The sequence below is a fragment of the Acanthopagrus latus genome, chromosome 5 (assembly GCF_904848185.1).
Source record: "Acanthopagrus latus isolate v.2019 chromosome 5, fAcaLat1.1, whole genome shotgun sequence".
NCBI classification, from domain to species: Eukaryota; Metazoa; Chordata; class Actinopteri; order Spariformes; family Sparidae; genus Acanthopagrus; species Acanthopagrus latus.
This window is the reverse complement of record NC_051043.1, coordinates 19,172,342-19,188,250: the sequence shown is the minus strand read 5'-3', so window position 1 is coordinate 19,188,250 and position 15,909 is coordinate 19,172,342. Positions and strand designations below refer to the sequence as shown.

General features: G+C 43.1%; 1 protein-coding gene across 1 annotated transcript; it reads right to left on the bottom strand.

Moving 5' to 3' along the window:
* Window positions 1-152: 152 nt before the first annotated feature.
* On the bottom strand, window positions 153-15,904 carry gldc (glycine dehydrogenase (decarboxylating)). Its single transcript, XM_037099029.1, has 24 exons — window positions 15,611-15,904; window positions 15,389-15,467; window positions 11,559-11,694; window positions 11,035-11,199; window positions 10,440-10,517; window positions 10,182-10,329; window positions 9,868-10,064; window positions 9,566-9,662; window positions 9,348-9,453; window positions 8,891-9,030; window positions 8,271-8,351; window positions 8,070-8,167; window positions 7,220-7,346; window positions 6,992-7,134; window positions 6,326-6,401; window positions 4,552-4,677; window positions 4,206-4,355; window positions 3,026-3,138; window positions 2,450-2,591; window positions 2,231-2,342; window positions 2,028-2,123; window positions 1,689-1,861; window positions 1,495-1,575; window positions 153-1,090 (listed from the first exon to the last, which is right to left on the bottom strand). The coding sequence occupies exons 1-24, from the start codon at window positions 15,902-15,904 to the stop codon at window positions 950-952; spliced, it is 3,099 nt and encodes a 1,032-aa protein (XP_036954924.1). The 3' UTR covers window positions 153-949.
* Window positions 15,905-15,909: the final 5 nt, after the last annotated feature.

Below are 15,909 nucleotides of genomic sequence, written 5' to 3'. Positions count from 1 at the left end.
GAAGCTCGAGGGAAACTGTGCTTCTCCATTTTGTCAGTATAAAGTATTTTTACAGTCATGGAATCAGACTGAGATACATTGAAGTGTTCCATCAGTGACCACTAGGTGGCACTGCTGCCTCAGCTGATTCCTGTCTTCATAGAAATCAAGCACACACTTTAAAGACAAATGTTTAATACTGACAACTTTTTTTTCCACAGATAAAAGTTTAGATTAGAAAATGAATTTAAAATCAAGACTGTCACCAACTACCGTCAACAAATATCATGACACACATTAAGACATTTCCACACAACAGATGCATATTAACAAAACCCTACAATGAACTACCCACTATGTTTTGTCAGGTATTTGGAGAAAAGGGAAAAAAAAAGGTGGGGAATGTCAAGGCAGCTATTTTACACAACAGCGTTTTTAATTGATGTTGGGAGTCTATAAATTAACTGTACTCATGTTAGAGTACAGTGTCTCAGAAGTGTGTTACGGAACGGCCTTGGTGTCGAAGGGTGCAGCCGTTTTTGCGACCTGGGAAAGCAAACGTTGCACCTTTGGTCCATCGGAAGAGTTTGAGTAGGTAAAACCCCATGACCCCAGTAAAAAGGATGTGATTATACGAAGCCTAGTCCCAGTGTCCACCTCGCAGACATTGACACCTGTTGGCAATTAGCCAACTAGAGCTCACTTTTTGAGGTAATCAACCACAATTTCGAGGGCGCTTAATGTTTAAAGACAGAAACTTGGACAGAGCTGGGAGAAAAGGAATCACAGCAACTACTGTCCAGTATGGATTTGTTTTTTTGTTGTTTTTCTTTTTTTTTTTTTACATAATTTGATCCATCATAATAAAATAGAGAGACAATTATTCAGTTTCACTGTGAAAATGGGTGTAAAGTCTGTGAGGTTTTTAGAGCTTAGGGTTGGAAACTTGGGGCAGACAACAGGGGAGCGTCTATGAGGAGGCTCGCTTCTCCTCGTATGGAGACTCGTAAGCCTCCATGGGTGGACAGGTGCACACAAGGTGCTGGTCGCCATAGATGTCATCGATCCTGGAGATGCTCGGCCAGAATTTGGTCTCGGGCCTAATGAAGGGCTGGAAATGATGAAAAGGGGGGATATGTGTGAGAACAAAGCCATCGGATTTAGATTTTTTATAATCCTTAAGGAGTAATGCATCAATCTTGAAAGAAATACATGAATAAATCCAGGTATATTTAAGTGGATGGTATCTATGAAGGTTATGCAGGGCTATCGAGTTTATATAGGGTTAGGCCTCAGAGCTTTAAAGCAGACTGTCAGGTATGCACTCAGCTCTAGTTTACTTTAGAGTCATTTGCTATCAGTTCACAAGAGAATAAATTAACTAATAAATAAAAGTTTGGGGTTTCTGATGACCCACCACTAGAGGGCGACACAGACAATGCGATTCTTGTCTCATTCTACAAACAAGTTGTAACTGGGAGAGTACAATGAAGTCAGAGAGATGAGGCCACTCACCAAAGGGAAGGCAGCGTGCTCCCTGGAATAGGGCCTGTCCCAGGTGGAGGATGCGATGCAGGCCAGAGAGTGAGGAGCCATCTGCGAAACAAAGCACACGTGATTGCCCCCAGATTGTCACAGGGTAATATATCAGCTGCCGTAACGCATCTTTTCACCTCATACAAAACAGACGAATCAAACCAGTAGCGTACCTTGAGCGGGTTAACGCGGGAGTCCATCCTTCCCTCCTCGATGTCCGCGATCTCCTGTCGGATACCCAGCAGGGCGTCGCAGTACCGGTCCATCTCAGCTTTGTCCTCCGACTCTGTGGGCTCAATCATGAGCGTGCCAGCCACCGGCCACGACATGGTGGGTGCGTGGAAACCTGGTCACCAGCACACACACACAAAAAAAATTGGTTGTAAATGCTTGAAAAAGTTAAGATCACATTTATTAAAAAGTCTAGAAGAATGCACCAACAGTTTCACTTTCGCCAAATACCCCAGCACATGTAGTATGTTTAAAGGTGAAACATAGATAATTCAACTTACCATAATCTTGCAGCCTCTTGGCCACGTCCACAGCCTCAATGTTAGCGGTCTTCTTGAAGGGCCTCACATCCAGAATGAACTCGTGGGCCACAAAACCTATTCAGACCAACACAAGTACATCAAGGAGGGCAAAAAATAAACTTTGATATAAGCTGATCATACTGCTACACCTCCAGAATGTATAAAGGGGTACGTCAACATACCTTTCCTGCCTCTGAAGAGAATCTTATAGTGACCTTCCAGCCTCTTGGCCATGTAGTTGGCGTTGAGAATGGCCACCTCTGTGGCATGAAGCAGTCCTTTGGATCCCATCATCTAAACACAAAGCACAGGAGTCCTGATGATGATCAAAACTGCCACTGGACACACGGGTGAGAATTAATGGTGTAAGGATTTAGATGGTAAAAACAACAGTTACTGACCTTGATGTAAGCCCAGGAGATCGGCAGGATGGCACTGGAGCCCCAGGGGGCGGCGCTGATGGTGCCCAGTGAGCTGCCAGAGTTGACTGAATACATAGAGACCACCGGGTGGCTGGGCAGGAAGGGGGCGAGGTGGGCCTTCCTGTTGAAGAGGAGAACACAGAGAACCAAAGATGGATTGTGTTCCCAAGGAGTGTGTATATAGTCTGACCCATCTTGGATAATGACAGAAACACATGAAAGAAAATGATTTGGACATCTGATGTGAATCCGTCAGGGCTCCAGGGTGCAACTATTTTGGTTGCACGTGGACCAAAATATTGGTGAATTAATGATTTGATTTCTTCCACGGTTGCATCTGAGATTTAGTTCATAATTTTCCTTTTTTTAAAAACAGTCAAATGAAGAAAAATCTGATTTTACTCCTGTTTCATCATCATTTTAATATTGTGAGAAGAAATTTCAATTTAAATTCTAAAAATGATGTCCTGGTGCACCTAAATGAAAACTGCAACCAGTTCAACCACTGTGAAAAGTCAGTCTGGAGGCCTGTCCATAGTCTACATTCTGACTTACACTCCAATCGGCCCCATGCCAGGTCCTCCTCCACCATGAGGGATGCAGAACGTCTTGTGCAGGTTGAGATGAGACACGTCAGAGCCATAATCTCCGGGACGACACAGACCCACCTGGAAAACAGGAAAATTTATTGTGTGAGGGCCACAGTAGCTGGCAAAGTCATCTATCAGGGTTACTTGTCAGGGCTGCAACCAAGGATTACTTTCACAATTAATAGTTACAAGGTCCAATTTCGAAGAAAAGCTGATTTTTGAGTCTCATTCCCAATTCACTCATAAAAGCTTTTTAAAAAAAAAAAAAAAAAAAATCAGCTTTTCTTATAAATGGGAGGACAAAAACAGTTACAGTTCTATAAAACACATGAGAACGAAAAGCTGCAAATCCTGACATTTATAGGAGACCTATAATGTCTTAATTTTTTCTGTCCCTTCAGTGGTGCTGGGTCAGGCACATGTGAGCTGACCAATCACAACAGACTGGGTATTAGGGAGGAGGGGCCTTAAAGAGACAGGAGCTTGAACAGAGCAGGAATACAGTGTTACTGGAAACTGTTGTGTTTTCTGAGCATGTTAATTTATTCTAGAAGTAACCCGAAATTCAGCATTCAACAGATAACCTGACCATGTAACTCTTGATTAGTTTAAGATCTCTGCAACGAAGGCCAGATAACATTATTTAAGTCATAGCTTTGTTAAGCATTTAGAAGTTTAAATTCAAACATTTATTGACATGTTAAGCATTAAGTAATAACTAAATTGTTATTACAGCACAGCACCTCATTGTTCCTGGATGTTTAGATTTTTGCATGTATTTTGTGTTTTTATTAATAAAGTACTGAAAATCATTTAAGTTATCTCAGATTCTTCCTTATTTGCTCTGCTCCTTTTATTTATCAGTCATGTGACTGGACTCAACCAGCAGAAGTTTGCTTCTTAAAAGGGCAGGGTCTGTAAACCGGTCATGGATTGGTGGAGGTAGCACTGGCATAAAAACCATCATCTGCATATTGCAGAGGCCAAAGTTTATCCATTTACAGCATGATAAAGCACATCTATAAACCTTTATCCTATCAGCTTTCAGTTTTGACAAGTCATATTTTACTTTCCATGCGCAGCCATCAGACACTTGAGGTTTCACATCACAGTGTGTCGTGTTTCACCTCCATTTCTTTTCTCACCTGAGCGTTCATGTTGGCGCCATCCAGGTATACCTGGCCGCCGTTTTGGTGGATGAGATCGCACACGTCTCTGACATGCTCCTCAAACACACCGAAGGTGGAGGGATAGGTGAGCATCATGGCTGCCAGACTCGCCTTGTGTTTATCCACCTGCAGAAGGGAAGGATTTCAAGATGTCAGGATTTCAGCATGGTCAAGGTGTGAGGAATCCTGAGACAACCCTGGTGGTATCATTAGTTTGATCCTAAGTTCATCACACTATACAGCTGATTTCAAAGGGCTGAGACATACTTAATGTGTAAATTTATCCTCATGTGTAAAGCCAGTGAACAAGTCCAGCTCTCACCAGTGCCTTGAGATGTGCCAGGTCGATGTTACCGTCCTTGTCCACCTCCACCACCTGAACCTTCATGCCAGCCATCTGAGCGCTCGCTGGGTTGGTGCCATGAGCCGACTTGGGGATCAGACAGACCTGGAGTGAAAGGAAAATATATCAGTATAACAAGGTGACCTGGATGAGAATCAAAACTAAACATGGAAAAGCAGCGTTCAGTTATCATGCGTCACATATCTTGAACAAACTCCCAGAAAACTGCAGGTCTGCTCCGACTCTCAACTCTTTTAAATCGAGGCCGAAGCCCTTTCTGTTTGCCGCTGCTTTTCAGTGAAACAATTTTAAGGCTCTGAACTGCACTGTGGCTTTTATTCTTCAGTCCTGTCTCTTTTAAACCCAGCTTATTTTACCTTGTTTTGATATTGTGTTTCTTGATGTCTTCCTACTTGTTTTTAAATGTATTTAAATGGAACATCTTTTAATGTCAAGTTAAGCTCCCATAAAGCACTTTAAAATTGCCTTGGGTCTGAAACATGCTATTCAAATAAACTTGCCTTGCAAAAAAAAGAGCAGAGCTTTCAAGGGTTACTGTGACTCCTCTAGGTTGAATTTTGATCCAGCCAACACCCACCACGAGCAGTAATGTGTAACCTGCCACTAATTGATTTTATCCCTTATTAGGTGGACATTTTGCAACACGAGGAAACTGGAGCATTGGGGGTTGGCTAACACTGATAAATCACTGACTGGGACAACGCGGCTGAGCTCGTCACAACGGTGACTTGCTGTTCTCAAAGTCTTAAAACCTCCAAATATGGAATCTTGAAAGCAGGTAGCCTATAGTGGGATCCCAGCGTTTTCAGCCCCTTTGTTTGCATAAACGGTTGGTAGTTTGGACCTTGACTGTTTCAAGAGATCAGGCCACTATCTAAGATATACTAATAAGGGGGCCATTTAAAAACAAAGGCCAAATTACAGTAGTGGAAAGAAAAAAAAAACACTTTAGTCAGCCGGTCTTTAATCTGAGTGGATGCCTTATCTCAGCTCGTCCTCAAGGTTCTGCCAATCAGCTCGTCAGGATACTGAAAGAATTCCTTTGCAGAATACCTCAAACACGTTAATGTGTCATGTCAAAGTGAACTACTGAAGCCTGGGAACAATAAACCTGACTGTCAGGAGCTCAGGCTGATAGGGCAGGTATCTGCCCTGGGACTGGAGTTATAACATGAGAGCATATGCCAGAGAATAGCAATAAAATGATTGCTCTGTCGCATTAAGAAGCACTTGAATCTTTCTTAAAGTTTTATTCTTAGTTGGATTTATGCACAAACTGAGGCTTCATAAATTTTCATTCAGGATCATTTCAGGTTTACACGCTTTGGTTCTGTCTGTTTGATTCAAAGATGCTACATTGCTCCTTTAACGTTTATAATTTGGGGGAACTGGCCAATTTTCCACCGTTTTTGCTGGTTGGGATATTACATTCATTGGTTCTATTTCAGGGACTTCTGTCATTACCGTGTGGTCAACAGACAAACAGCAGAGACTGCAGTAGGTCACTGTGACCGGCAAATAAATAATCTCTCCCTATTACACCACATTCTGTCATTATCACATGTCTATATGTATATTTTCTTCTCTGAATTGCTGTTGGACACTGGCACATGGCTGCATATGGATTGCATTCCTTAGTGGGGACTCGAGCTTGATTAATCAATCAATTGGAACTAAACAGATAAGTCATCAGTGTTATTGAATCCCATTAACATCCACCTAACACACTTACGCTTCTCCCGGTCTCTCCCTTTGAGTTCAGGTAGGCTTTTATGGCAGCCAGTCCGGCGTATTCGCCCTGAGCACCGCTGCAAGACAAGGCACACACACTATTGTCATGTGCTATACACACCTACATCCTCCTTACTTCAGCACAGTTCAAAGAGCAGTCTGCACACATTACCAAATGGGGAGAGACATGTGGGATAAAAAGCTAGCAGCATGATAACTTTCCAGGCCAATGTAGCATGGTGTGCTATTCATAAACCTCCTGTGGCTGATAAGTGGCGATAGACAGCGGAGGAGGGAGCATGCTTTATCAGCAGACACATGTAGTTCCTGACATTTGACTGCTGGATACTGACTAAAGTCTGAAGTCAACTATTGAGGGTTCTCACCCAAATAAGGTCTAGTTTCCACTTTTATAACCTCTTAAGTGTAAAATGCATAACAGCAGATCTTAAAATCACTGTTTGTCAAAGCTGAATAAACAGTGACACATCTGTGAATCATTAGTCATCATTAAAACCACATAAACTACAGGTTATAAGGTTAAACAGATGACTGTCTACAAACTTGATCCATTTAAAGCATCTGTTGTTTCATGATGTGTAGCAGCGGTCAGGCACAGGTCTATATACCCGTTTACGCTCATTTGTGCGGCAACAAACGGTTGTACCTGTTCGGCTGGAAGGAGATGTTGTCATAGCCGGTCACCTCACAGAGGTCCCTCTCCAGCTGTCGGAAGAGCTTCTGGTAGCCATCGGCCTGATCCAGAGGCACGAAGGGGTGGATGTTTGCAAACTCATTCCAGGTGATTGGCTAAGAGGGGGAGGATAACAGTGAGCCAGAATGAAAGCAACTCTTACCATGGAAATGTGTCACTTGACAAAAAAGATGTACTCACCATGAGCTCTGAGGAGCTGTTCAGCTTCATGGTGCAGGAGCCCAGTGGTATCATGCTGTGCACCAGGGAGATGTCCTTGTTCTCCAGTCGCTTCATGTATCGCACAATATTGGTCTCGGAGTGATAACTAGAGGCAAAGAGTAACGACAAAGACAATTAAAGGCTTAACTGAGGGCACAGTATTCTCTGATCCCAATATTTGGCATGTCACTAAATGCAAAATAAATCAGTGACCCGCTTAACACAATTTGTTTGGTTTTTTTTTTAAGTATTTGAGACAAAAAAAGCCCTGACACCTGATTGTCTTTATGGCACTAATAAAGACGAGATGCACTACTTTTAAGCAGAGACATTATGTGTTGCCACCACAGGAACTCAGCAGGTTTCGGGGAAATTATTACCCCTTGATAAGTCCCTGCTCAGTTCTGTCCTTGGTACTGGGGCTAAAAGTTTCGGGTATTTTTGGTGCAAATGCTTAAGGCTCCAAATGTTGAAAACTCATTTCCTTTGCAAAAATAATCTCTCACAACGCTAAAACAAATACTTCTTTCTTGCTTTCTTGGGGAAAAAAAAACAAACATTTTATTTCAGATAATAGACAAAGCCTGATCTTGAAGGATTGCAGTGGGCATAAAGAGTAACAGCAGCACTGTGTTTATTAAGGCCAGCAGGGGTTTAATACATAACCACTGCTTTACAGTTAACAAATGTGGTGAACTAATGTAGGTGGCAAGTACAGCTTTTGTCGATATCGATATTAACAGTGATGTTGTCGCCCACCATCACATGTGTGCAATTCATTTTCATCTGTGTCGTTTTGCGCTGTGTGCTGTAGTGTTGTGACACCGACCTGTTAAAGACCTGGTGCGTCAGGTACTTGCTCGTCCTCTTGAAAGGACTCCCCATGATCCCCTTCACCCGCTCGCCCATTTTCTCAGCGATCAACTCCTGAAAATGTCAATTAATATTAAAGCAGTTTTAAAGCTGTAAGCAGTATGATATATATACATAAATAAATATAAAAGCAATGAGTGAATACACATCTACATACAGCTGAAGATTCACAGCCAAAGACCCAGAGCAAGTCATCCAAGTCCCTCTCGGTCACTGTCTCATCCAGAGAGATGCCCACCTGTTGACAACAATTTCGTTTTTAAATATCTTTCACAACAAACTGTATTTGCATCTAGCACTAGAGATAAGTTCGGACTGAGTGAAGGAGATCAAGTAAAGTACAATACAGCCCGTTTCAACCGTACATGTCTTATAACTAACACATATTAGCTGTATGGCAGGTTGTAGATCAGTTCCTGAGTACTGAAAACATGATCAGTACCAAAATATGAATGTTACAAAAGTTGCATTTAATTTTCTTGATTATGTATACTGTAGGCTTACTGCAGCACTTGACAATAAAATAAGTAGGTTATGGTATAATTATTATTTTTTGGGGGAGGTATTAATTGACAAAACCTCTTTTATTATTTTGGTTATCAAAAAGGTCCCCATTAAGCAATCTGCCAACATCCTGTGATTTAGTGATGATCTTTCATGAATCTGTGCTGTTGCCCTGCGGTGCTGCAGCTTTGGCAGCAGAACATTGCGTCCAGGTACAAAAATGTTTGATGCCATTGTGCTTTCTGTTTGTGGAAGAACTTGATCAGCCCTCACCACGCCCTCGGTGTAGACTCTCAGATTGATCTCCCTCTGAGTGGCTCTCTCGAAGATGTCTTTGGCTGCCACGCTGCAGTTGATCTTCAGGGTGTCGAAGAACATGTCACTGTGCAGCCGGTGTCCTGCTCTCTTCAGGCCTGGCACAGAGTGATATACAGTACACTGTAACACTAAATGCACGTGTCTCTTTTCATAGAGGGTGGAACCACATAAGATTTGATTTATATATTTGTATGCATCTTTCAGCCACAATGTGTCAGATACAGCACAGTACACAGTTTATAGCAATTAATCTTTCCACGTCTTATATGTATCCCTTTACAGGTCATGTGTAGCATCTTGGACTGGTGGGATATTTGCCAAATATAGGGGAAAATGACACATCAGACAGCACAGTTATGTAACAAATTGTTGGCCATTTAAAAAAAAAAAAAAAAGAAAATATCAAATGTACCTTCAGCAAGGATCAGAGCAGCATTGTGTGTCCTCTCGGCGATGTGTCTGAGTCCCTGAGGACCGTGATACAGTGCAAACATGGCAGCCATGTTGGCCAGCAGAGCCTGGAGGTGAACACCGGAGGAAAGAACATATCATTTGGTGAAAAACAATTAGTTAAATAGACAAAAAAGACATTATTACATGATCAAAAACTAAACATCAGCCTGAACCTACCTGCGCAGTGCAGATGTTGCTGGTTGCTTTGTCTCTGCGGATGTGCTGCTCTCTGGTCTGCAAGGCGAGCCGATACACCTCCTTACCAGCTGCGTCTCTGAAAAGCAAATATATCTAATAAGTTTCCAGGAATATATTACTTAGCTCTGGATGTAGCTGTGGTGTCGCTCAGATTTGCTTCTAATAATTTGCTTCTAATACATCCATGAAGGATTCCTCTGAGGTCCTGCTATTGCTTTTAAAATGAAGCCCTGTCTTTTTCTAACACGTACACTGAACTTCCCCTGAGTGTCGTGTCTCACCTGGTGACTCCAACCATTCTGCCAGGCATCATCCGGATCAGGTTGTCTTTGACAGCGAAGAAGGCGGCGTGAGGACCGCCGTAGCAGAGAGGAACACCAAACCTCTGGGAGCTGCCCAGCGCGATGTCGACGCCAAACTCCCCAGGGGGGCGCAGGACGCAGAGGGCCAACAGATCTGTGGCACAGCATGCCAGTGCCTGGGCAGGGAAGGAGCCAGTGTATAATCAAGTCAGTGGTCATGAGGCATCAACTGCTCTGAGTAATCTGTAGCAGGGATGTCAGAAATGATCAACATTCTGTAAAAACACTCTTACCCCTCCCTTGTGTGCCCGGTCCACCAGAGCTGTGAAGTCTTCCACTTTGCCATCAGTGTCTGGATACTGGAAGAGCACACCGCTCACATCCTTTCCGCTGAAATCCATCTCATGAGGCAGCTTCAGCACCGTCTTCACCCCGATGTAGCTGCAACATAAAAGTGAAAACTCAGAAAAGAGACAAAACATTTATTTCACATACGTCACTTTGTTTTGAGACGAGATCTGACATGCTGATGGTGTGTGCGTGACACATACTTGGCTCTGGTCTGCACCACAGCAATGGTCTGGGGGTGGCAGCGTGGGTCGATGTAGAAGGTTCTTCTTTTGTTCTGTCTGTGAGGAGTAAACACAAGCAGGCCAAAACGCTGAGAATCAGACTCGGAGTGAAAAACAGACAGGGACAGTAAAGCATCTTGTTTTGGAACATATCCAAATGACATCCTGAAATGAAGTTTTTTTGTTTTATCTGCCTAAATCTCTTTCATAGCACTTTCCTATTCCCGTTTGGCCATGTGTGCTATACAAGAACACAAAGGCTTGAATGAAAAGATCAGACCACTTAGAAATTGAAGGCGTTTCCTCGGCTGCATTTGACTGCATTTGACTACTTTGCACCATATGTAAATATCCTTTAGTTTATTTTTATTCTATCGTACTTGTTTTTTGTCTGAGTGCTTAACATCTGTGTACAGCTTGACGTGCCTTAAATTGCCCGCCCCCGAGGGCAAATAAAGTATTTAGAATTGAACTGCATTCAAAGTTGCTCCAGACAACATATACAGTTTCTTTTCGTGGCTGTGGAATAATTGCTCAGAGGACACCTTCTCTCCACCTTCTTTTCAGAAAATACCTGTGACAGAGCTGCATGGCCTCAGCAGCGGCCGTTCCTTCATCGAGCAGGGAGGCGTTGGCGACAGGCAAGCCTGTGATGTCACAGATCATGGTTTGGTAGTTGAGGAGCGACTCCAGGCGACCCTGGGAGACCTCGGGCTGGTAGGGCGTGTACTGAGTCACCCTGAGAACAAGGGGGACACAATGACTCAACAGTGTGAGCTTGAACACATGGACAATGGCACAAGGTTGGTGGCATTTAAGGGACCGAGACGGGACTGTGGAATGCATTGTACACCTCCCCCGACGCCAGGGTTTTGGAGCGGATGGCTGATTTGGATTTGGCATTTGAAAGAAAACCTTGTTGAGCAGAAAGCACCATCAGATCTCACATGAGTGAAGCCTTCATAATGTTAAAAGGCGCAAGGCGTCCTATTAGGCTCACGTTACTCTGCAGCGTCATTACATTACCCAAAGTTGTGCGTGACAGTCAGCTTAAGCAGAGAGTTTTCTTCTGACGGAGGATCATCTGAGGACACTCACCAGCCGGAGTTCTCCAGGAGATTGCGCTGGATTGGTGGCGGCACTGAGCAGTTGTAGTAGCCCATGCCGATGTAGGACCTCCACACTTTGTTCTGCGATGCAATCTTCATGAGAGAGTCCAGAATCTCATTCTCACCTGTAAGATATGGAATTTGTGATTAAGGTGTTTTGAATCTCTGCCTTTTTTGGGCATGGCACTGCATGGTGATGTTGGATGATGTAACTTTAAAAAAAACAAAACAAAAAAAAACACGATTTTTCTACTGTTTTTTTAGTAAATATTGTTTATTGGTAATATCAGTTTAAGTAATATTGTAATTAAAAGATTTTTGGCACAATGTATTGAAGTAACCGGGAGAGAGTTTTGCAACAACCAATCAATTAATTAATCGATTAGTTGGTTGAAAGAAATTTCATCTCTATTCATCAATTGAAGTTTGAGTCCTTTTCTTCCAAGCAAAAGTTTGCAGCCTTCAGCTTCTTAAATGTGAGGCTTTGCAGCTTTTCTTTGTCATTCATGACAGAAAATGAGAAGTCGTTAGGTCTTGGACTGCTGGTCGGATAAATTAAGCCGTTTGAAAAATTCACTTTGGGCTCTGGAGAACTGGGATGTGTGTTTTTCACACCTTTTACATTTTATAGATTAAGCAATTAATCCGTTAATCTCCAAAGAAAATCAGCAGATTTGATAAATTCTTATAATATTATTTGATATAGTAGTTAGTTGCAGCCCTATTCTAGCTAGAACTCTTCAAAATTAAACAGACATCCCTGTCTGATTATTCAATGTATGAAGTGTTTCTCAGTTACATTTTCATGTCATCACAACATAAATTAACATATACAGCAACAGATCCTGGCCTATACTGACCATATCAAGCAGAGAGGGTGCTGGTCAGATTTGACCTAATTCCAATTCAAATTTTTTTTAGCAATGTAATAGAGAAATTTAGTGTATTTATTAAACGGACTGCCTCAACCCCACAGCAGTCCCTGAACGTGTGTTGTTGTACATCTAAAAAAATGATTGTGAGTGCAACAAGGTACACAATTAGGAAAAGCGAGAGCTAGAATGGGATCAGGAACCAGTACCAGCTTAGTAGAGAGGGAATAAGTCTGATGGGTGCTTTTGCATTTCTGTCGGACTCGGAGGAATCAAATCATGAAGCCGTCAGTCAAGACTTGCCCTGATAAAAAGCGTTGCGTCTCTCATGTGATGAACTGGTTTTTAAACTAATAAGATAAAAGAGATCAGTGTGGCGTGGGATCAGTTAATCTCCTTGGCCCAAATATGCTGTAAACAAAACAATGCAGAGAAACAAACTTTTAACTGAACTCGTTGGAGACAATGCATGTATAAAGACATGTCTGTCCATGTCATAGGCTAACATTAACTAAAGAACTACACCCATGGCTTTTTTTCTTTTCCGATGGACGGTTATTTAGCCTGATTCCCCGGTGCTGTAAGGAAGCTCTGCCAGCGCAAAAACCAGCCTCTGAGATTCCTCTGGCCTTCCTGGCTGCCTAGCAACTCCAAGGAATGGACAATACCGCCCGTCCCGACCGAGAGCCCTAACTTCTCCTGCTTTGGGGAAAGAAAGACACCTTTAAATTCTCGCTGGTGAGAGGGATCATAGCCAGGATGCAAGTGGATATTTACAGCTTCTTCCGGAAGGCTAAACGTTGGTGTTTCGAGGAGGTGACTCGGTCCAATTCAATGCAGAAAATACAAAAAAAAATAAAAATGTGTAGTGATTAGGGATTATCAGCAGGTTCAGGGTGAGTTGTTAGTGTGTATTTGTGTGTGTGTGTGTGAGACAGAGTTTGTTTCAGTAAGAGGACTGCTTTCCCATGGTCCCCGAGTTCCACAGGGCAGAAAAAAAAGCCTGATTCAGAACCATCCAGGAGGTCTATTGTTGAAGAGAGAATCCCTCGCTGGCTTTGCAAACTGAAGCCCTCCAGAGCTGAACAAGCAGAAAACCAGTGCGGCCTCCAGTTTGTTCCTTCAGCATGGCTTGTCGCGTTATGAAACCTGACAGAGTCAGAGGAGGGGCCGACACGAGGGCGGATCAGGATGACTAGGTGATGTGGAAACAGTACCTGAGGATGTCTTACTGCTGGACTTAAACAGAAGGCTTTCTTACGTGCTGGGACTGTCAGCGGATCTCCAGTGTTAAGGCCGACTGTCTCAGACAAATGGCTCTTATCGTCATATCAACAACTCCGGTTTATGGTTGCGGAGACATACAGTGCTGCTGTGTCAGCATACATTTATGGTGCACAATCACAAGTCTCTACAGGGGCTGAGTTATAAATCAAAATCATAGTTTTTGACTACTGTGAGGTGATTTTATTTAGAGCTGAAACATCCATTAGTCGATAAACACAAAATGTGGCCACTGACAAAATAACCTACTCGTATAAACTTTTGGTTTCAAAGTGATAACAAAGAAACTTTCCTCCCCTCATGTTTCCAAGAGGTATCACTGTGGTGCCGCTGCTGCAAAGGCAACTGGATCGTTTCAGTTTTCCTCAAGGTTAATTGATAATAGCAAGACTGGATAAAAATGGTGTGTGTGTGTAATATAAAATGGCTTTGTCCTCGCTGCAGCAGCCCCGGGTTCAAGTCCCGGCATGGGGCCCTTGGCTGTGTATCACTCCCCCTCTCTCTCTTTCTCTCTCAACCTGTTTCCTGTCATGGCTTAAGGTGTTCTGTCAAAAGAAAAATATTCAAACTGTCCAGTGTCAGTTTAAGATACTGTGACCGTCATTTTTCAATGTTTCTGATGTAATAATAGGGACTTATTGAGAATATATTCATCAGATTGACTGATAATCAATACAACAGGGCTATTTATTTTGTTGATTTCAAAACATGCTGCGCAAACTTGCTATATTCCTTGAATTTAGTACATCTGCACACTCAAAATAGTGATGGCATAACAGCCACAGTTCAACAAATTAAAAATAAAAAAAAAATCAATTTGCATTAGGAAACATTATTCACGTGATTAGACGTCTTTTATTAAGCTTTCATGAAGGCTTTACAGAGGTTCTATGTGCCACAATTTACCCAATCCACTGCCTTATCGCTCACATTGTTTCTTAAACCCCATCCCTTCTGATAAAACCGCCTGCTTACCAGAATCTACCGTAGTCTAAGAAATAAGCCAAAACAAACTCATTTAACGGGGAGGAATCCCGTGCATCTAAGAGGTGAAATGTAGGCACATTGCACGGCAGAAAAGACGAGGGGGGGAATAAATAGATAATTAAATAAAAGCAGATCCCATGCAAATCAAACCGGAGTCACCTTATTAGGAACCCCCTCGGCTGTGATGTAATGTGAACGCTGTAACCAGATTGAACTGGACTTGGGACCGGAGCTCAAGGCTCAACTTTACACTCCAGTTGCCATCCTATGAGCATCGGCTTCCCAACAGGAGATTGGTGCCGCTCGCCGAGTTTCGCAAAAACAACTCCAAATATGTTCAAAGGAAGACTTACCAGGGGAGCGCGCTTCCACGACGCACAATAGAGGTGCAACCTACATTTCAGCCACTCACTTGGCTTCATTCATGTGGGAAGGAATAAAAAAAAATAAAAAAAACCTTTTCGCCCCGCAAGAATAGCTGGAGACGAGTATGTGCGTGTGTTTGTGGGGGGGGGGACACAATGTTTGCGCGTCGATATATATATATTTTTTTTTTTTTGGTGAGATTTATCACTTTGAATCGAGCGCATCGAGGCTTGGTCGTGCAGCCTCTTCAGGTCACATAACGAGGTTGTTGAATCAAATAAGAAAACGTAGAGAGAGAGATTCAACTTACACAGTGGATCATCCATTTTCATACTCTTCTGCATGCGGATGGAGGCTGGGACTGTGTCTCCGATCAACTGGTCGATTGACTGTGCAAATCAAAACAGTACATAAAAATGCGATGGTTGAAAACACGGCTGTGGTCAGAGCATGCTGATCTGATCTGAGGGGGTTTTAAAGACAAAAAGCACCTGATATATATATACACATTGTTTTTCCCCAAGTCTCTTACCTCGAGTCCCAGAGCATCCAGCATTTCTCTCTTCTCCCTCTCACCTGGGCCGATGTGCCTCTCCGCGAAGTCATCGTGCCTGGGCAGTATCCTCTCTATCTGTCTGGAGGAGGCGGCTGCGGACGTCCTCAGACCCCGGGCTGCTGTGGTGGTGTTCGGGGATGCCGCGCCGTGTCGGATCCTGCACTGAAGTTTCCAAACCACGCGGCTCTTGTCGCTCACACGCCTGCACGGTGCGCCCGGATTCACCGACTTGGCCAAGAAGATCCCCCAGGACCTGGCGCAGCTCTGCATCTCTA

Bases quoted from the DNA above. Each gene is read 5' to 3' on its own strand.
- gldc (XM_037099029.1), bottom strand. From the start codon at position 15,904: ATGCAGAGCTGCGCCAGGTCCTGGGGGATCTTCTTGGCCAAGTCGGTG. The intron at 8,352-8,890 runs GTGAGGGCTGAT...TGTTGTCAACAG, and splicing joins GAGTCTACACCGAGGGCGTG to GTGGGCATCTCTCTGGATGA. The intron at 1,862-2,027 runs GTAAGTTGAATT...GCTGGTGACCAG, and splicing joins CAAGAGGCTGCAAGATTATG to GTTTCCACGCACCCACCATG.